This window comes from Stylophora pistillata, chromosome 11, assembly GCF_964205215.1.
Source record: "Stylophora pistillata chromosome 11, jaStyPist1.2, whole genome shotgun sequence".
Classification (NCBI taxonomy): domain Eukaryota; kingdom Metazoa; phylum Cnidaria; class Anthozoa; order Scleractinia; family Pocilloporidae; genus Stylophora; species Stylophora pistillata.
Window position 1 is genome coordinate 20,721,868 of NC_142529.1, and position 20,750 is coordinate 20,742,617.

Below are 20,750 nucleotides of genomic sequence, written 5' to 3' on the forward strand. Positions count from 1 at the left end.
GAGAATGGAAAGCATGTTAAGGCTCTAACTACCAGTAAAATTGGCCAGTGATAGCGTGGCCAATACTTGGGATTAATAATGAGTAAACGCTAAAGTTAACCATCCACTAGTATTTGGTGGGGATGTAGGAGTCTAATGGTCAGTGCACTATACTCTGCGGCAAGAGGTCTGGGTTCGAGACGGCCCGGTCAACGTAATGCGTGCTTCAGCAAAACACTTTTATCTCACAGTGCCTCTCTCCTCTCCTCCCTGGAATATAAATGTGCACTGGCAAATTGTCAGGGAAGCCTAATGAAATGCCGAGAGGAACCTTGCGATGGACTGGCATTCCATCGGGGTGGGGGGTGGTGACACTTTTACTCACTTCATGCTATGGAGACCGGGATAAGTTCCACTCAGCCGGGTGGGCCACTTGCCTCGAGTACAAACTTTACCCACTATTTTCTCGATGTGTATACTGTGATTATAGCAAAATCTTCATATAAGTATTAGGACACAAAATCATCCCTTAAAGCCTTAAGCACACAAGTTGTTGCGCAAAGCGAAACAATTGTCAATATCTAAAACTTATAATTGCTGAAAACAGCTGGAGGCCCTAACTGTCGGCATAAGATTGATGGTGAGATAAAAAAGGTAACCGCATATCTTCCCATTAACATGTTGTATTCTACAACTATTCCTACTTTTCATAATTATTTTTTATTTTTGGCAGTGAGCATCTACGATGGAGTTATCATTCCTTCTCGTCTGTAGGTTGTATCTTCACGCCAACCTCAAGTCCAGTCTCTTCAAAAGGCCCCTTACCTGCGGCCATCGTTTCCTGTATGGGTGAGGCCTCTTCTTTGTAACTTTCAGTTTTCCCGGTGGAACGGCCTTTTTCGGTCTGAAGTGGCTCTCCGTTGTCAACTTCTTGTTGGACTCTTTCGACTTGGTCAACTTGTCGTTTGTCCTCGTTCTTCACTTCTTGCAGTTTCCTTGACTCTTGCGTCTCTTGTATTGGCTTTGCCTTATCAAATTCTTCAAAACCCTCCTCCTGGGTAGGGAATTTGCCTCCCTCTTCACTCTGCTCTTTAGTTTCGACCTTCGATTTCTTGATAAAAGAGCTCTCTCTTTCTTCTGATGGCGTTCCAGCAGACGACAGACTCTGAACATTTATCTCACCAGACCCAGGTGTTTGTAACTGACAAGTTGTCATCTCTGCCGACGTAGACTTGTCTAAGAGGAGAAAAACGGCAATGACTCTTACAGTTCCTTAGCTTGCATCTAGAGAATTGAAGGTCACACCTTCGTGTTGACCGTTCGGTATCTAGAGGATATTGTATCTTCTCATCGCCATTGCGATGGACTGGCATTCCATCCAGGGGAGAGTAGTGAAACTCTTACTCACTTATGCTATGGAGACTGGGATGGGGGTGGGGGTGGGGTTGGGGGAGCCTTGCGATGGACTGGTATTCCATCCAGGGAAGAGGAGTGAAACCCTTACTCGCTTCATGCTATGGAGACTGGATTAAACTCCACTGACTTGGGAGAGCCACTTTACTCGAGTGCGAACTTTACCCACTTTTTCCCTCAATGTGATTCAATGTACCATGTTTATAACAAAATCTTCATATTGGTATCAGGACACAAAATCATCCCTTAAAACCTTAAGCACACAAATTGATGCGCAAATCAAAAAAATTGTCAGTAGCTAAAATTTATAATTGCTGAAAACAGCTGGAGGCACTAATTGTCTGTACAGGATTCATTCATTCATTCATTCATTCATTCAATCATGAGAAAAAAAAGTAACCGCAAATCTTCCCATGAGCATGTTGTATTCTACAACTATTCCTACTTTCTATTATTATCATTTTCTTTTTTTTGGCAGTGAGCATCTACGATGAGATAGCATTACCATTACCATTCCTTCTTGTTTCAAGGTTGTACCTTCACGCCAACCTCAAGCCCTGTCTCTTAAAAAGGCCCCTTACCTGTGGCCATCGTTTCCTGCATGGGTGAAGCCTCTTCTCTGTAACTTTCAGTTTCTACGGTGGAACGGCCGTTTTCGGCCTGAAGCGGCTCTCTGTTGCCTAATTCTTGCTGGACTCTCTTGACTTGGTCCCCTTGTCTTTTGTCCTCGTCCTCCACTTCTTGCGCTTTTCTTGCTACTTGCGTCTCTTGTATTGGCTTTTCCTTATTAACTTCTTCAAAGCCTTCCTCTTGGGTAGGGAATTTGCTTCCCTCTTCACTCTGCTCTTTAGTCTTGACCTTCGATATGTCGATTAAATAGCTCTGTGGTTCTTCTGATGGCGTTCCACCAGACCCAGGTGTTTGAGTACGTTGAGTTATCATCTCTGCCGACGTAGAGTTGTCTAAGAGAAAAAAGAATGGCAATCACTCTTACAGTTTCCTAATTTGCTCCTATAGAATTAGAGTCGCACCTTCCTGTTGATCATGCAGTATATTGAGGTAACCCATTCTCACCAACAATTTCCAATCCGATATAGCAGTGTTAAGACTTACCTTGCGAACGCGAATTAAGGATTAACTTGGTCTAAAGTCGCAGTACTCTTATTCCCTACCAGCACAAAAGTGAGCCAATAGAGCCAGTTTCTTACCGTTAAAACAAACCGACTTTACTCATAACTTAGAGAGTTGACTACCTTATCATCACGAAATCTCAAGGTTGCTGCGCTATAGGATACTTAAGAGACGATTTTTCTTTACCAGAAGTAGTAAGGAGCCGCTTACTTCGACTGTAACATTGTTGGTTAGTCCAAACAATGAAATTTATCTAACCATGATCTTGAAGTAGGCCTCAAAAAATAAAATAAGAAAATTCTAATTAAAAAAAGGGCAAGAAAAATTACTTGCAGCCCTACAACAATAATTTCCTACCACACTGAAATATTAAGGTAAGAAAAGAAGGCAAATACCTGGAATCTGCACCACTGTTTGGTCTCCAATAAAATTAAATATATTGACATTCTGCGCTTGAATATTGAAGGTTGTGTTTTCTAAAGGTCACAAAAACACAAATAATAATAATAATAAAAAAGCCTTTAGAATGCAGTAGTACTACCAGTTTATATATGTATGGGGCTGTCTTTCCTGGAAACTGTCCAGACATCATAAGTATCATACGAATCAGTGAGGTTTACTACGTTCCGAATCCGAATACACAGATGTTGCTTTTTAAACAAACACTAGAATGGCTAACTGAAGATCACGCAAGAGCTTTTAACAACTATCGAGGATTCAGTTTTACTCTTTTTTCTACGCTCATGACGATGAGTTAAATAAATAACCGTAAATAAGGCAATAAATATTCTGTACTTACGAGCTCCACTTTTTGCTCTACCTTTTAAGGAAGAACCGCTCTCGGATTCACCTTCAGAGCGGCTACTAGAAGCCTAAATAAATAAATAAATAAATATGTTAATTGAAGCTCCCCCTTGGGGGCTTTTCAGCCACAATGTAGACTAACTAAGTACTTGAAAATCCCCACCGGCAGGAGGCAGACCAGTGGGTTATTTACAGAGCGCAGAGTGGAGGACTTGAACCCGGGTCACTGGATTACAAGTCCAGCATCCTAAGAGTTAAATGGAAATATATTTGAACAATGTAAGAGTTAAATGGAAATATATTTGAACGCTTATGTTTCTGTGTCAAAAATTGGACGCGACGAAGAAAAGTTCCCGTTTACTTTCACGGTATATTCTCTATCTGCTCGAAAATGTTTACAGTGACCAACAAGAGGCTTTTCAGTTGCATTACAAGTGGTCTGTTTACTACTTCGAACTCGCCGACCCCTCCTTGATGAGGGTCTTAGAGTACCAGCGTGAGGGGCTCGTCTCCTTTTCGTCTGAATCTGTGCTTTTGAAAAGATATCTAACTGCTTGGGAACGAATTCTTCAAGTAAGCAACACGTAAGAGCCGCAGCGCTTATTCAGGGGCGGTGTTTATTGCTTCCCTGTCCCAAAAGTGGTGATTATTGCAGTGAGACGCTTATTGACCCTTATTCGCTATTCAACAGACGTGGGAAACACTGAATCTGTGTTAACTAATAACTCAAATTCGGAAGTCATTTAACGACACCACATATAACGAGTGCTTACTTTACAGTTGACAATTCATGCGTAACTTACGGTTTCGTCGATTGAACGAAATGGAATTTCTTTGACGAGACAGTCCTTCTCTCGCATGTACTCGACAATAGCCTGTCGAAGAAAGGCATTCTTTACCATTTTCCCTTCTTGTTAAATTTGAAATTCTAGTTGTACTGAAGTTGAGTTTACATACCACACAAAACCAAAACATAAAACTATAATTGATTTTTCGTATAGAAGTTGTTATCCATTTCTCACTTACAATACGGCACGAAAGTCAATCAAATTTGTCTTAGGATATCAAAGACAGTTGATTCCAAGTTTCCATAAGCGTCTTGGTGGAACACTCGTCTCTCTCAAACTACCCTCACCAAAACCGCCACACAAAGAGAAAAAACAAACAAACTAAAACAAAGTGCATTACCACATGCTGCCCTATCAATTACAAACCTGGGTGGAGTATGCACTGTGATAATGAGATTTCCTACCCTAGAACTTGGTCAAGGGAATCAAAACTGATTGCTTTATCAGAAGTTCTCAACAGTGACTGTACGTCAGGGACCACTCAACTATCTAATGCAAGATGACAAAAAAAAAAAAACAAAAAAAAAAAAATCAACACACCCTCCAGACTCCTGACGCAGACGCCAACTGAGCTTGATTTCCAAAGAGATACAAACCACAACGTGCGCGTGAGATTGCCACACAAATACGATTCTTTTTCGTCAAGTAACCAATCTTGTTTTCAGCGTTACTTCGGACCAGAGAAACCAGAATGATGTTATTTTCCTGCCCCTGTAGAAGGAAGTGATAAGGTATAATAAGAACCTCGGAAAAACCTCATTCTCAAACGGCGAAGATAGTTCTTTTTTTCAATCACTTGTTCTTTTCACGGGATTAAATACAACTTCCCGAAATGCCATTTCACAGCACCGCACTTGGCAGAGAATCTCTCTGGGATCGCGAGATTGACGGGTTTGATTTACATTAGGGTCATAATTTTTCCCCGAGCTTCCTGCATTGGGAAGTAATGAAGTTCAATCGTTATCCTTTCCCATTTGGTGCCAAAAGAGTTTAGTTATGTCGATTTATGAACACCGAGTTTGAGAAGTTTGGATGCCTTGGGACCACACGAAGGAAAGATTTTCGACTAAAACTGATAAATGTTGTTAAAGAAGTTCATCAATGTTCTATTTTACATTGACAAAGGACATAACAAGGGGGTTTTCATACCTGAAAAGCGTCTATCGTTGTCACTTTAATCTCAGCCATTTCCGCAACATTTGAAGATTTGAAGGAATCGTTTATTTCTCTTATCTGCAAAAGGAGGATTATTACCTTGACAATTACAAAAATTCTAGCTCTGTATTGGCATGTATATAGCCTAGGGAAAAAGGTAGCAACTAGTATCCTCTTGTATCCAGTTCAAAGGGATACGCATGAGAGGGCAATAGCGCTTTATACTATACTAAAAATAGATTTTGTTACATGATAACCCATGAGACCCCCCGCACAGACTCAGACAAACATTGCGACCAGCTTAAAGGAAATGCATGAGCGAGAGCTGTAAAATTGAAACAAAACGACGGAAATTTTCGTCCAAAAAATTACTTAGCATTCTAAAAGGAAGCGGCGTGGTTGGTACCAAACACTGTTGTTGGGGTGAGTGTAAGATAGACTCAAGATATGCTGATAAATGGCCAAAATCACTCAAAGAGTTAGAGGAATCGGGGAAGAAAGTATGCATTCCTTTTTCAAAACCTTCGCGAGACATGGCAAAGTGCAAGGTTGGCTAGTGGCTTGTTTGCGTGAATTTTTCACGGAGAAAACAAGAAACACTTGCCGGATCAAGGGTGTGATAATTCCCGCTCCTCCCAGTCTCTCACTCGCTGTACAAGATCTCGTTTACCGCTTAATTTTAAGCCCCTACATTTTAACCACCGTTTTAGCTGGTCTACAGTGTATTCTTCTGGTTCTCTTTCAAATTTGGAGTCAGGAACGCCGTCCTCTTTGGTCAGAACTGTAAGGGAATGAAGCGAACTACTCGCCATTTCCCTTGTAGCTCTTTAAGAAGTGGAGTTTGTTTGTCTGAGTCACGCGGGGGTCTAAAATTTCATGACGTCATTAGTATAAAGCGCTATTGGTACCCTAGACAACCTCCTGAAGAAAATGTATTTCTTCACCTTCTCGCAATATGTGTAATAACTTGTCGCCAATTTGTTTTAGTCCGTCCGTGTCTAGAGGGTTATATTCCGGATTCTGTACTGATCCTTTCTCCAAAAAAGCGTCCATTCATAAATACATTGCAATTCGATCAGGAATCCGAGGGCTAAACGGTCGCACTCCAAAAATAATATAACTTGTAACTGTGTACAATGCTTTTTCTTCGATGCATCATAACTATCATCCTACATTAGTCGATAAAAAGGTATTACACAAAACTTTTCTTAGCATCTCAGGGTTGTCTTCTTGAAAAAAGGTTGCTACAGAAGCATACCTACCAATCAAAATGCTATTAAGTATGCTTGTATTACTGGCCACTTCGAAAGCGAGCTAGGTAGCCCCCCATTTTTCTTTATTCAGCAATTCTAAAATCATTAAACAAAAGAAACTCCTCCTACATTTTAAAAACATTCTGTTTCAGGGACTTTAGAACCACCCTAACTTTCAGAAAAATTTTACCTTGTTGAAAGGAATACTCTTTAAATATATAAATGGGTTGGTTACCAAGTTCATTTTAAGTTGCTAGTTTCCTTCGACATAATAAGAATTTATTATCCACCTACACTTCTTGGAGTACAAATAACGCCATAGACGAGTACAAATATCACGCGGTATTTGGACTCTAGAGTACCGGTTAAACAGGTTTTCTCGCATGGAGCAAGCGAAGAGTTGAATTGTCGTTAGGACAAAAAAATGGCGGACAATTTGAATCTTACTTCCGACGACAAAGAGTCAGAGTGGCTGGCAAATATACATCCAAGTTTATTAGATGAATCGGACGAAGAAAAACAGCTGGACGATCTGGAAATTTCTTCATTTATTGAAGAAAATAGAAACAGCAACACGACAACGCACCAATTCTGTTCCGCTTCGCATACTTCTATCACGCACTCTCCATAAATAAATATCCGCGAAATTCGCCCGCACTGAAATAACAGTTTGGCGTGTTGGATAATAAATAGCTTATTCGACGTTTTGTTGTGTAGTATCGCTGAGTATTTTTACTCGCTATTTGTATTTTGACTCGCCCTACGGGCTCGTCAAAATACGGCGCATCTCGTAAAAATACTCAGCAATACTGCACAACAAAACGTCTAATAAGATCTATGTATTTTACAGGTTATAATGTTGCTATGATCTCTTAACTTAAGTTATGTAACAAGGATAGTGATTTACAATGATTGGACAATACAAATGTGATTATTATCCAACTGCACTCCGTAGAATACAAATAATGCCCAAGAAGAGTACAAATATCACGGGGTATTTGTACTCTAGAGAACCGGTTTAAATCATTTTCTGACGACGAAGAGTCGGAATGGCTAGCGAGTATTGGTCCAAGTTTCTTAGATGAATTGAACAAAGAAAAGCTGTGAGACGACAGTGAAATTTCATCAACTATTCAAGAAAATAGAAACGGCAACACGACAAAACGCCAATTCCGTTCCACTTCGCATACTTCCACTTCCCCGTAAATAAATATCTGCAAAATTCGCCTGCACTGAAATAACAGTTTAGCGTGTTCGATAATAAATAACCTATTAGACATTTTGGTATGTATCGCTCAGTGTTTTTACTCATCATTTGTATTTTAACTCGCCCTAGGGGCTAGTCAAAATACGGCACAACTCATAAAAATACTCAGAGATACTAAACAACAAAACTAATAAGATTTATTAAAAACTGGATCATTGGATAATGCAATTCAAGACTTTTCATTGGCTTAGCCATTATGGTATATGAGTCAATGTACCATAAACTACGATATGGTAAGCGTACTCGTAAGCTTAAAATTATAAAGGGAGCTAAAAATTTAATAAAATTTAATAATTTAATGCAGCGTTTTTAATAAAACAATTATTCCACTCGCGCTTGTTGGATATGAGATGATTATAGCCAAGTCGGCGCTACGCGCCTGGTTGGCTATCTATCATCTCATATCCAACGCGCGCTCGTAGAATAATTGTTAAATATGTATTTCACCGTCATCTGATTCAGAGTAGTAGTACTGAATAATAAAAACAACAAAGCTGTAAACTACAGTGAGCAAACTAAACTTTAACAAAGAAAATGTCATCATGTTTTCAATATTAAATCATGTTATGGTCATAAGGATTAAAAGTATCAAAAGATTACTTGCCTGTCCTCGATATGCGCAAAGTACTGTAATTTCAGATGGACGCACCACTCCCCCTTTACAAAACTTTTTTGCAGCTTCCGTGATCATCCTAGCCTCAGTGGGGTTTCGCTTGCTATGTGAATCTTTTGACGGTTTCTCATCACTTTTGTGGAAGCAGAAGTACATGCTCTTCTCCACACAATGTGGGGGATTATACTTGCAAATGAGCTGAAGAATTAGAACGAAAATAAATTTGGAGCTCCGTAACTCTGTAAAAAATGAACTTCAACTCATTGCGGTTAAAGGAGTGATTTAATCCACCATGAAGTGCATGGGGTTGGCAGTAGGGTTAATAAACAGCGGGAATCATTAATGTAAGTAACTTACAGGATTTATGTTTTTGATAGCTAAGAACATTGGTTCTCTCTTAACTTCACCAGGGAAAATACTGGTGAACACAAAAAATTTCCTTAAAAGAATTGTCTATTCATGGAAATCATAGACCTACACTGGAGTGTCTTACTAATGCATAAAAGCACACGACTCAACATCAAAGTAATGCCTACAGAGTGTCCTCCACCCGCGAGAAGGAATAGCCTTGGGATAGTCTCTATGCGATACTTCCTAGCATTTACCTCCGTCTTTGTTTTAAGCTCCTTGTAGATATTAAGTGATCGGAGCAAATCAACGATGTCCTCTCTCATTCGGCACTGATACTCAAGTTGCATTAAAGGAATGTCGCAGTTCACAAGTCGCTCAAACATGGAGACATCAAGGTGACAACTCCTTCGGAGTCTGGAGTTTTTTACCACAGGTTTCAGCTGCTTGTGATCACCAATCAAAATAAGGTGTTGAACGGAGGGTGGAATAGCTGCAACAAGTTGTCCCTCCAAGATTTCCGCTGCTTCTTCAACTATCATAACTGATGGCTTTATTTCCTCTGAAAGAATTTTAAACAACAACAAGTAACTTGTAAGTAGGTAGTCATTACCGTCATTCAGAACTATAGGTGGCGAATGAAAACTCCATTTAACCATAAACTTCTCTTTCTGATCATAAATATCTCATTTCCAGAATACCGTGCAATCTGAAGTTTTAATTTCGACAATAAAAATTCATTGCATAATACACCTATGGTAGACTATTTCAAGTGCTTTCGACTTCAAATCTCAAAATAATACCACGAATCAGTCGAACTGAAAGCATGATGTACGACTGGAATAAATACTCGCACAGTTACGGAATACCCTCCCAGTTTTAATAAAATCTCAATTTATAAAACGAGACATTGGATGTTTTAAAAGATGTATTTGACAAACGTAAATAATTTTATAATTTGGATATATCAACAAAGTTGAAATGGTAAATTGGCCACCGTAATGATTACAAAAGCTGACGTTTCGAGCGTTAGCCCTTCGTCGGAGCGAATGATTTTAGCGTGCTTACAAAGTCCACCCTTTATGTTTAGTGTTCTAAAAATTGGAAAACTAAATATCCCGTACGAAGTTCGTTAGATGAAGATGAAATGACCCTGCACCGGGACTACCGCCAACATAACAATAGGGACTTTAAGAAACCACGACGGCGACGCCAAGGAAGACTTCGATTAAAAAATGAATTTCTACTCTGTTAGAATTTCAAAAATGGCTGGAGGAGCTTACTGTCTCATACAGCGCCACAGCTCAACTTCAGCATGACGTATAGACTAGCCGTTGAGTTCCAAATGGAAATTAAAATAATTTGCCGTCGCGGTTTCGGTTCGCAGACGACGCAAATTTTGGCGATTTCACGTTGTTGTTTTGCATAGGACGGCTAAGAAATGTACAAAGTTTCAAAACGCACGTGCTGAGCTATTGTTCTGCCAATTAGATCACTTGTTTTTCCACGTCCTCGTTGCCGTCGCCGTCGCCGTCGTGGTTTCTTAAGGTCCCTAATGACATCAACAACATCAACAACAACAACAACAACAACAAATACCAGTAGAACGTATAGTTAGATTACCCAGCAGATTAGCTCTCATGGCTGCACCAGTCACTGTCATACCAAGAATTTCACAGTTCTTCATCACATCAATATCGTGCTTATTTCTCAACGCCGCATACTGTTGATGTTTCTGTGGATAAGATCAACAGTAAAAATTAAAGAAAGAAAAGGCGCAGAGCCATTGTTCTTGGAAGATACTCCATACCTCGGCAAGTATTAGTACCTAGATGAAGTGATCAAAAACCTCACTACAAAAGCGGTATAAAAATTCAAAATAGTGAGTTAGCTCTTAACTGGCTAAAGGGGACTCCGGAACAAAAATAAATATTCTAGATTAATACGCCATTGCGCAGAGTATATATTCATTATTAGGAGAACAAGGAAGAACGTTTTGTTATATGAACGGCTTCACTGATAGCCGACCCAATTTTACAGGAAAGGTGGGTTATACACAATTTTTTTCATCAATTTGGCTCTTCTTACAACATGATACACCACTGATGACAAATAAGCTATCGAACAATTTATTACTTACAATGCTAATTGCTTATATACTTATAGATGACCAACTGAATAGGAGAGGACATGTCCAAATCTGTACATTTTTCTGTTTTTAAGAGATTGTTATGACCTCTACTTCACTGTGAAAACATGTTTTTGAAAGTACGTCTTTTTGTGGGTAAGGGAGGTATAAAACTTCTAGCGAAAAACATTCAACAAGGTTTTCACTAGGTGAGGTTAATACTGTCACAATCAAAACTCGTGTGTTTACCTCCAGGGTCTCTCTGCTCACATTAAGAAACTCCTTACGGGCTTTTTCAGCATACAAGCTTTGAAAAGCATACACAAGCTTAATTCTTGCATGCTCATCGAGAGCCCAGATATTTGTGTCACCTGAGTATCTTTTGAAGGGTGCAACTCCTACCAAAAGATTACATGTCAGATTATAACAACGGTTTGAAACGCATCATTCTTATTAGCCTTTAAAAGAAATGCTCTTGCGTTGCATGACATGCAATGGAGACTGAGATGTTATGATCTGGTTTGCGACCATTACAGTAGTTATTCAGTTACCAGCTATTAAATTATCAGCCTGGGATGTTGCATTCCTAGCGTTCTGATTGGTTCAGTCAATCTAAGTTATCGAATCATATAACAAAGTCTATACATATATGGAAAATGATTATTGTTGATCGTTGCTACTGGAAACTAGATTCAACTTCTTGACCCAAATTCAAGTGAGTAAGAGGGTAATCACCTTAACATTGAAAAGATAATTAAAAAAAAAAAATACAAAAAAACACCGAGAAAAAAAAAACACGTCACTTTAAAAAGTACAACTTTAAGCGATAACACTCACTTCTATCATCCATTGCGATAAGTTTTCGTTCTCCAGATGTGTCATACGGTCTGGTATCAGAAATACCTTGCATATCGTCAGAAGGAAGGTCGTCCTCTAAGGCTGAGGACATTCGTTCATTTTCCTCCACAGAAGGCTCTCTGAAATTTTCGAAGTTTTCCTCCTCTTGATCTAGTTTTCGCTGTCTTGCTCTACATGTAGCAGAGCGGAGATTAACATATTAACCTAACAAATTAGATCTCAGACCTACCCAAAGCCTACTTTCAACTACCAAGTTTTGCAGTTTTTAGCTTGTTACTTTACGAAAATAGACGACAGTTACTAACAGGTAGTATAATGACAAAGAAATCAAAATATGTATAATCATTCAAAAAGTGTATAATCACTCCAAATAAACTTATGTGGGGTGTCCTTAAGTTAAAAATTTTAAGAAGATTAGATGGTTAGATTTAATCCCCCATCCAGCAGAGTCTATTTTGCGATTGACTGTGGACCTTAAAGAGGCTAACATTTAAAGGTGGTATATCAGTATTGTAAGATGCCTCACACAATATATAGATTTAATGCGGATATCTGGAGTCAAGTTTGGACTTCTGCACTTTCATACACACAACAGATCAAATAGACACTAACATCCTGAGCGCTGTGGTCTTATTACCACTGGGGAAGGACTAATAATTATGCAAGCGGCGAGTGTCGGCTGAGCACTTTTTTTTCAGTCGCCAGATGAAAAAATTTGGTCGACAAAAAGTTCAAAGGCTGAAAGTTTCTAAAGAAACTGTGGTGCTAGGTCGGGGGGGGGGGGCGGTAACAAGGTAATCTGGTTGTATCAACTAAGCTCCAATTGTAAATTGACCACCGTAACGAGTAAAAAAGCTGACGTTTCGAGCGTTAGCCCTTCGTCAGAGCAAATGGAAGAATTTTGGGTTGTATGTGGGTTATATGCAAAAGGCGGAGCTACACCATTGGTGAGAACATAGCGACGAGAAAAACCCGAATAAATTAGTGGAATGAAAAGCTTTCGTTGATACCTGTGGGATTAAGAGTGCCGATTTGAAAGATAAACTTTTGTTCAAGAGTTTTGCGGCTTTCCGTGTTACCTAAATATAAGGAAAGACCGCAGATTGCCATACGTTGCTTAAAATGATTAGGTAGAGTTCAGGACATTAAATCTCTTTACACTGTCATTCTTAATGGCGAAAGTCTTCTGGCCTTCAAACATTTTTTTGATCAACGCACTGTTAAGGAACTTAACTCTGAAACCTTACTTCGCTTAGCTGGACTAGTGCTCACACCTATGGCGTAGCCATGGGTACCAAAATGGGACCCAGCTATTCCAATCTTTTTGTAGGTTTTTTGAACACCAGTTTTTTTAACCAATACATTGGCCCCAAACCTGAATTCGACTGTATAGGCGCTACCTCCTCGACCAGAGAGGAGCTAACTCAATTCAAAACCGCAGTCAATTCTTTACACCCGGCTCTAAAATATACCAAGGAAATTTCCGACAGTTCTTTATCATTTTTAGATATCAAAGTTTCAATTGAAGGCAACGGTTTATGCACAAGTGTATATTACAAACCTACAGACTCACATAGTTACTTGTTGTATTCATCTTCGCGTCCATCTCATGTTAAGAATTCCATTCCCTTTTCTCAGTTTCTAAGATTTCGTCGTTTATGTAGTGATGACTCTGATTTCCACCACACATCAGAGTCAATGTGCCAGTTTTTCGAAAAACCTGGTTACCCTGTTTCTGTCGTTCAAGCAGGTCACCACAGCACCCAACTTATTGCTCGACAGTCAGCACTACAAACGCACAGAGGGAAAATTCTGACCGCATTCCATTCACTCTCACGTTTCATCCTCATAACCACTCAGTTAAATCCATTATTCTTAAAAACTTTAAATTACTTCAAAACGATCCAGGGACTGGCACTATCTTTTCGCAACCTCCACTTATTTCATTCAAATGCGACAAAAACTTGGCAATTTATTGGTCAGAATGACCAACCCGGCACTTTTAAATGCGCTCGCTCACGATGCAAAACTTGTCCTTTCATTCAGAACGCTGAGAAAATATCGGGACCCAAGCGACCATTAAGATCACCGATCACTTCACGTGCACCTCCGCCAACATGATCAATTGCATAATTTGAACTTATTGCAAAAAGTTCTACATCGGCGAAACAGAAAGACGACTTGGTGACCGATCCCGAGAACACCTTCGCGACGTAGAAAGGAATGACAAGGACGCATCAAAACCAGTCGCTAGACACTTTAATTTACCTAATCATTCGAAGCAACATATGGCAATCTGCGGTCTTTCCTTACATTTAGGTAACACGGAAAGCCGCAAAACTCTTCAACAAAAGTTTATCTTTCAAATCGGCACTCTTATTTATCCACTAATTTATTCGTGCTTTTCTCGTCGCCATGTTCCCACCTATGGCGTTGCTCCGCTTTCTGCATATAACCGGCAAAAAAATTCAGTTCGTAAGATTTTTGCCTCACAGCAAAATAGGAAAACGTGGCGTTACGTTTCTGACATGTAAATGTCTTCAAATCTTGAATGAGTTTCCGAGCACTTTCTTCCCCACTTTATCAACAAACAAATTTTGAAGACTTGCAGAGCGCCAGGCAAGTAAAAGTTTGCGCAATGCGCTAACGGTATGACTGTCACACAACTCCGGTGAAAACATGGCGTCTAGCCTCAAGATTCTGGTCATACACATTAAATTTGCATGCGCATTGACGAATAGCTGCTCTAAATTTCGGACTCTTAAGTCACTCTAAAAAAAGAATTAAGAGAATTCGCGTGATTCTCGCTGTTGTAAGTTATTTCCTTAGTTAAACTAGAATGAAACTGGTTCCTTCCGGTAAATTCCTATGTAGAGAAATGCACTTCGCTCCCTTTCTGCAGTTACGACCTTTGCAGTACCAATGAGCAAAGCTGCATTCATTGGAAATACAGATAAGTTTTGTTTCGTTTCAGGGTAAGTAACCGAAAGTGTCTCGCAAAAATTTTCTCTGTTTACACTGTTTCTGTCAAAAAATAATAAAAGGAAGCATCATGAGTACCTTGCACGCTGTGACTTTGTGCATTCTTCGTTAGTAACTGAGTGTGACGGCTTGCCACTCGCTCCTGGGAATCCATTCTCACTGGCAAACCGATAAAATTTCTCTTGAGGAGGAAGCCACTGCTCTAGTGCTTCTCTTATAAGCCCTATAACAAAAGACACAGAGATTTTCTTGAAATTAAGGAAGTCAGACGAACAAACTAATGATATCACCAAAGACATACAGGGCTCGACACTCACCTTTTCAACTCACAAGCCAAGTGGCTGGTGGCCTCTTACTGAAATGTTACGACAATTTCAGTTTGTTTAATAGCCTAACTGGGTGGTGGAAATCGAAAACCAGTAACTAAAACTGAATTTCTACTAGTGTGGGGCTAGTCGGCTACTGTTAGTATGGAGCCCTGACATATATTGAAGCAAAACATTAAGTATCGCCACGAGTCACTTTTATGGAACATCAGTTCAATTGCGTTCTAAAATTCTTTTCAAAGAAAGAAAAAGAATATTTTTTGAGAAAACATACAGATGTCAATAGGGTTGTCCCTAAGCACCGGCAGCCGGCGAAATTTGCCGGATGAGAAAGAGGCAATCGCCGGCTGAATGTTGGCTGGTAATCGCTCGACAGACGAGTCTTGATTTTTTACATTTTAAGTGAAATATACCTTGCCGTTTGAACAAAAAGGCGAAAATAAATACCGAACTACATCTAAGCCGCAAAATTGTTAAAGGTGAAATGAAGTATTGCTTTGAATGCCCTGGTCTTAACTTATCTATAGTTTCTCTCTCTCTCTCTCTCTCTCTCTCAGCTTCGGATCGCCATTTTGTAAACTCAGAGCTTGGTAGCCCCACAATCAAGATGTTGCCAAAGACGGGACACAGCCAGCTGAATGGCTTCCTCGACCGGCAGGCCATTTTCTTACCTACGATCTTGGGCTAAGTAAACAGAGTTAACAGATAATATATTTCAGCACCTTTCGAGTGTGATTTATACGATCCGTCCATGTTTCTCTCTTTGAGTAGCTTGTCCACCTCAGCTTGGTCAATTGATCCTATCTCCGTATTTACCAGGAGTGCCCTAACCTGTTTTTCATTGGCTGTCTTAAAAGAGAAATGCCACCAATTGAAAAATTTAATTTACAGAGTGGATAAGAGGGACACAAACTCTACCTTCCGCCAAATAGTAATCGTATAACAACATTATCCACCCTTTATACAATCAGAACTTATATTAAAATTGGGGGGAATGCAAGACTCTTAAAATGAAATCCCAGCCTCATCGCTTACTTGATGGGGGAATGAGTTACAGACTCCTGCTTATCCACCATCGACCAACCGTCTTCCATCGAGTTTCAATCGAACATGTACGTCAATCATGCAATACGTCAATTTTAAATCATGCCGTCATCTACATTTTGTGTTCTCCTGCATTACGATAGTCTTAGCCATGTTAGCTTAAAGTGCACCTAAACCCAAAATTTTTTTTCGCTTAACGAAATAAGCGTATTTTTTGGAATATTTCTGAGCAAACATTCTTTGATTTGCTCAAATCTTCAATTGTCTGTGCCCAGTCAAAATACGGAAAATCGGCCGCCATCTTGCCCCACGGCCGAGTTTAAAGAGGAATGGCTCTAGCGGGTAATGTGACGTCAAATCGAGAACACGAAAGTCTGCATTTCACACATTTTCGCTTGTTTGGGAAGGTTGTAGTCGATTTTGTCCGAAAATATGCCGACTAAGTGTGTTGTAGGAGGATGTAGCAATGTGCGAAATTTGCAAGAGGGTATCACGCTTCATACATTCCTCATACAACACACCTGGTCGGCATATTTCGGACAATATCGACCACAACCTTCCCAAACAAGTGAAAATGTGTGAAAAGCAGACTTTCGTGTTCTCGATTTGACGTCACATTATCCGCTAGAGCCATTCCTCTTTAAACTCGGTCGTGGGGCAAGATGGCGGCCGATTTTCCGTATTTTGACTAGGCACAGAAAATTTAAGATTTAAGCAAATTAAAAAATTTTTGCACAGAAATACTCCAAAAAATAAGCTTATTTCGTTAAGTGAAAAAAAAATTTGGGGTTTAGGTGCACTTTAAAATAGAATCTCATGATTTTATTGGTTCATTAGTTTGCCCTTAGTTTCACTCTCTATCAAGGACATGCAGAAATTATCAAATTTTTACTTCGAATATCGCTTTTTGGGGTTCTTGGATTGGTTAGCTCAACTTCGGTTATTAGCCCATATTCTGAGTCACCATATATGGAAATGCTTTGCGACAACTGTCGCGGACCTTAAAAAAGCTTTAAATATCCAAACGTTCAGAGGGTCTAATGAAATTTCTAAAACAATCATCCCATTCGTGCTTGTTTGCTACGAGATTGGTTAAAGCGAACTCCAGTAAGCGCTATGTCCCTTTTTGGTTAGTTATCATCTCATACCAAACGCACGCTCATGGAATATTTGTTTACGGGACTTGGAACCAGATTAATATCATTAAGCAAAGAAATGATTCTCGTAGGTGGATTGTTTAAGTTTAAGTTTAAGTTTAAGTTTAGTTTATTCGCCACAGGAATGGCAGGAGAAAGGAACAGAACTTTCGTTCCAATTGACACCTAACCCCTTTATTACCCACCCATCCCACCCCAGGGAGGACATCCATCACACAGTAATCTCGTGTATGGGAAATTAACGTCTCCTACCCCAACCCTGCAGGAGACGGGACATCCATTTATCGTCCCAATCCGAGAAGACTAGAAAGTCTAACCATTTGCAGATATTATTACAAAGGCAGCACTTTCTTCTCAGTTAATTAAAGACCCTGAGTGTTGGTCCGGCCGGATTTGAACTCACGACCTCCCGCACAACAATCCGGCGCTCTACCAATTGAGCTAACTGGGAGGCAATTTAAGTGACTGCAAAAAGAGGCCTTAAAAAAATTCAGCCTTTAAAAATTGTGTTTAAGACCATCCTTTGTCACTTGAAATTACTGAATCGCAATCTCATATCTTGACTGCCACTTTAACACATAGATCCTCACCTGGATGAACATCTCAACATTAAAAACCCAGGAACCCTGAAGCTTCAAGTATGCCTCCTTCACGTGATCTTGCATACTTTGCAGTTGAACTCTAAGCTTTTCCATGTGCGTTTTGAGAACTTCGGACCACACAAACTTTAACTTTACCTTTAGACGTAATTTAAAAGGAAAACTTTCAAATTAAATATCAAAGAGTTCCTTACGTATCTTTAAGAGTAAAAATGTACCCTACACGCAGGCTTATTCCTGGCAGTTTCTTTGCCTGTAAGTAATTTAAGGGGTCTGGCACTAATAAGGAGTGCCAAGCCATTACAGACCTCTCGCCGGCTCACTTTGCTCAATTAAGGCACCATCCCTTCACGTGAGCGAAATACAAAGCTGACGCCGCAACGCTTTTAAGGAGGGCCTATTTGGAGGCTAATGCTAACGGGCATGCATTAAATTTCAACTCCACGTAAACTGCTTACTACGAAAAAATAAAGTGAAAACTCTAAGGAATGGCGAGTAAAATAGTCAAAATTCAGTCATTTAAAGAAAAGGCTCGGTTGAGCAAAACGTTTCAAAGGTTCATTTTTGATCTCGATCTTCTCTTATCTGTCCCTCAGAATACCACGTGTTGCAACTACATAGATAGCTTAACCGAGTCGTTCAAAGAACATTCGGCACTAATCCCAATTCAAACATCAAGGCAATGAATTGTTTTTGTGTACAGCTAACCCAAGATTACTGTAAATCAAGTTTCAAACGGCCTGGCAGCCTGGTAGATCCAACAAATCTTACCTTAGCCAAGAGACAGTCCTTCAACCTATCTGAGCTTGATCCCTTTCCAACACGAATAATCCTGGGCCTAGGTGATAAACCTTGACACTCTTCAAGGAAATGGTCTAACGCATTATTCTTGTAAGTGACAACCTTTGAATAATCCCGTAAAATACAAGGGTGAGAAAAGATAAAAAAACACATTAGCAAACCTATAGCCCACAGAAATCTATTGAGAGGAAAAGATACGAGAGCAGGTGACTTCTCCACCCGAATCCTAGTTGATCGTTTTCGCTGCGGCGTTTACAAAGGCTAAAAACCCATTTTAAACATTTCAAGATCTGTGTATGTCACACCATTTTGAGCTCTTACCTCGATTTGTGAGCATATCGTAACAATTATGGGAACCTAGCCTCTACGGAACTGAAAACGATCGCAATGAATCTTTCAGGGTCACGCCTTGGGAAATTTTTTGCTAAAGATTCACTTTTTACTTTTCGTGCCCTTTTAATTCTTTTATCGACAAGTACCAAGTCGACGTAGTACATATACACCTAACAAACATATAACAAACTACTCACAGATACAAAAGGCCCTGTTTTCCCATTTAGTGCATTGCATATACCATATCAGATGAAATATTGTCCACCTAAGGGCCGGGTTCAACAGAGGGGAGAGGCATGATTAATTTTGTCCGTTCATAGAACGGGTACGGTTAAAAATTAAGAGGGGGTTGATCAGAGAGATTATGGTGAATTGCATTCTCAATATACTTCAAATACTTACCAAAATGGGTCCAAATGTCTTTGGTACATACATTGATAGCAGAAGATGAACAAGAGACACACCAACAAAAGATTTCCCAGTTCCTGGAGGTCCCTACATGAAAAATAAGAATTTAAGGATATTGCTACATGTAAGCCATTTTTATTCAAAAATTACAAAAATAGTGTTTGTCGGAATTTACCATGATTTCTCAATCAAACTACTCAAAGCATTATCCACAATGCAGTCAAATGTTGGGAATTTTATTGCGGGATAGGATATTTTTCACCCTTCTCAGATTTTTATCAAGGTATATGCGTGAGATCTGCAAAACGCAAGCTGAAAGCTTTTCTTCCTTGGTTACTTTCGAGACATGATCTCCCTTAAGTAATCAACAATATCAACAATATCAACCAGTAAAATGCAATCATACCTGAATTAAGGCCACTTTGTTCTTAAATGTAAGGTCAATTGCATCACGTTGTGTATCATCCAGTTTTGCCTTGGTACTTGAAAATTTTATCCTTTCAAAGTCATCCACAAGTGAGTACACTGAAGACTCATCTTGGTCACGTGACTTTGGTGGAGACTCAAATATGATTGCCCAGTCAGGAGGAGCTTTTACTTTACTAATGTAGTCAGCTTGGCACATGCGTTTGGCCTCTGGATACACTAGGAACTCTTTGAATGGAACAGAATCTGGAAAACATTCGTCAAAAATTAATCACAAACGTAGGTGCTAACAAAAGCAAATGGAGTACATCATATGACCCGCCTGGCTCCGCTCGCGCAATCCCACAGAAAACTATATAAAAGCTGGCGTGTGTAGGGCTGGACTGGTTGACGTAAGCCGCTCTGGAGAAGACGGTCCGGCCCTAGGGCACTTGTATGTCCTTCTTACAAAAAAAAAAAAAAAAAAAAATTTTACGCGCCTGGTCCGTACGTCATGACCTCGAGCCAAATTAGTTAACCGTCCGGCCTCCCACTCAATCAATAAGTAAGGATCGAGTCTTGGAAAACAAATGCGTAGGATCTTTCTAAGACCTCAACAAATTAAAAATTCCAACAAAATTTGCACTTGATAAAGTCAACAGCAAAGTGGAAATGGACAACTTGAACATTACTGCTTGGAAGCTAGCAGACCAAACGCTTATTATACATGTGTATGTGTATATATATGTGTGTATACATACATATATATATATATTGTGGGAGGAAAAAGACAAGTAAACTACAAGTTCATCCCTACAAGCCTGTTTCGTGGTCGCCCACTCATCAGGGGATTTAATGAGATTATTATTGTAGATTAAATCCCCTGATGAGTGGGCGA

The 20,750-nt window shown here is 39.7% G+C and overlaps 1 protein-coding gene across 3 annotated transcripts in view; it reads right to left on the minus strand.

Annotated features, from left to right (window-relative positions):
* LOC111340451 (uncharacterized) overlaps positions 1-20,750 on the minus strand; it is a 38,336-nt gene that overhangs the window by 2,673 nt on the left and 14,913 nt on the right. Inside the window, exons 10-28 of one of the 3 annotated variants that reach the window (XM_088739784.1) lie at positions 19,854-20,119; positions 19,442-19,534; positions 18,677-18,808; positions 17,897-18,043; positions 15,828-15,954; positions 14,858-15,002; positions 11,777-11,967; positions 11,189-11,337; positions 10,435-10,546; positions 9,069-9,373; positions 8,455-8,661; positions 5,325-5,408; positions 4,716-4,886; positions 4,131-4,202; positions 3,323-3,395; positions 2,919-2,999; positions 1,974-2,354; positions 1,157-1,215; positions 1-892 (exon numbers count right to left, since the gene is read on the minus strand). The exon at positions 1-892 is cut by the window's left edge and continues 2,673 nt beyond it. In XM_088739784.1, coding sequence (XP_088595910.1) covers positions 734-892; positions 1,157-1,215; positions 1,974-2,354; positions 2,919-2,999; positions 3,323-3,395; positions 4,131-4,202; positions 4,716-4,886; positions 5,325-5,408; positions 8,455-8,661; positions 9,069-9,373; positions 10,435-10,546; positions 11,189-11,337; positions 11,777-11,967; positions 14,858-15,002; positions 15,828-15,954; positions 17,897-18,043; positions 18,677-18,808; positions 19,442-19,534; positions 19,854-20,119 — 2,954 coding nt within the window. In that variant the 3' untranslated portion in view covers positions 1-733. Of the gene's footprint in view, positions 1,216-1,973; positions 2,355-2,918; positions 3,000-3,322; positions 3,396-4,130; positions 4,203-4,715; positions 4,887-5,324; positions 5,409-8,454; positions 8,662-9,068; positions 9,374-10,434; positions 10,547-11,188; positions 11,338-11,776; positions 11,968-14,857; positions 15,003-15,827; positions 15,955-17,896; positions 18,044-18,676; positions 18,809-19,441; positions 19,535-19,853; positions 20,120-20,750 lie in introns of all 3 variants that reach the window. The other 2 variants (XM_088739781.1, XM_088739783.1) reach the window with 2 other exon arrangements.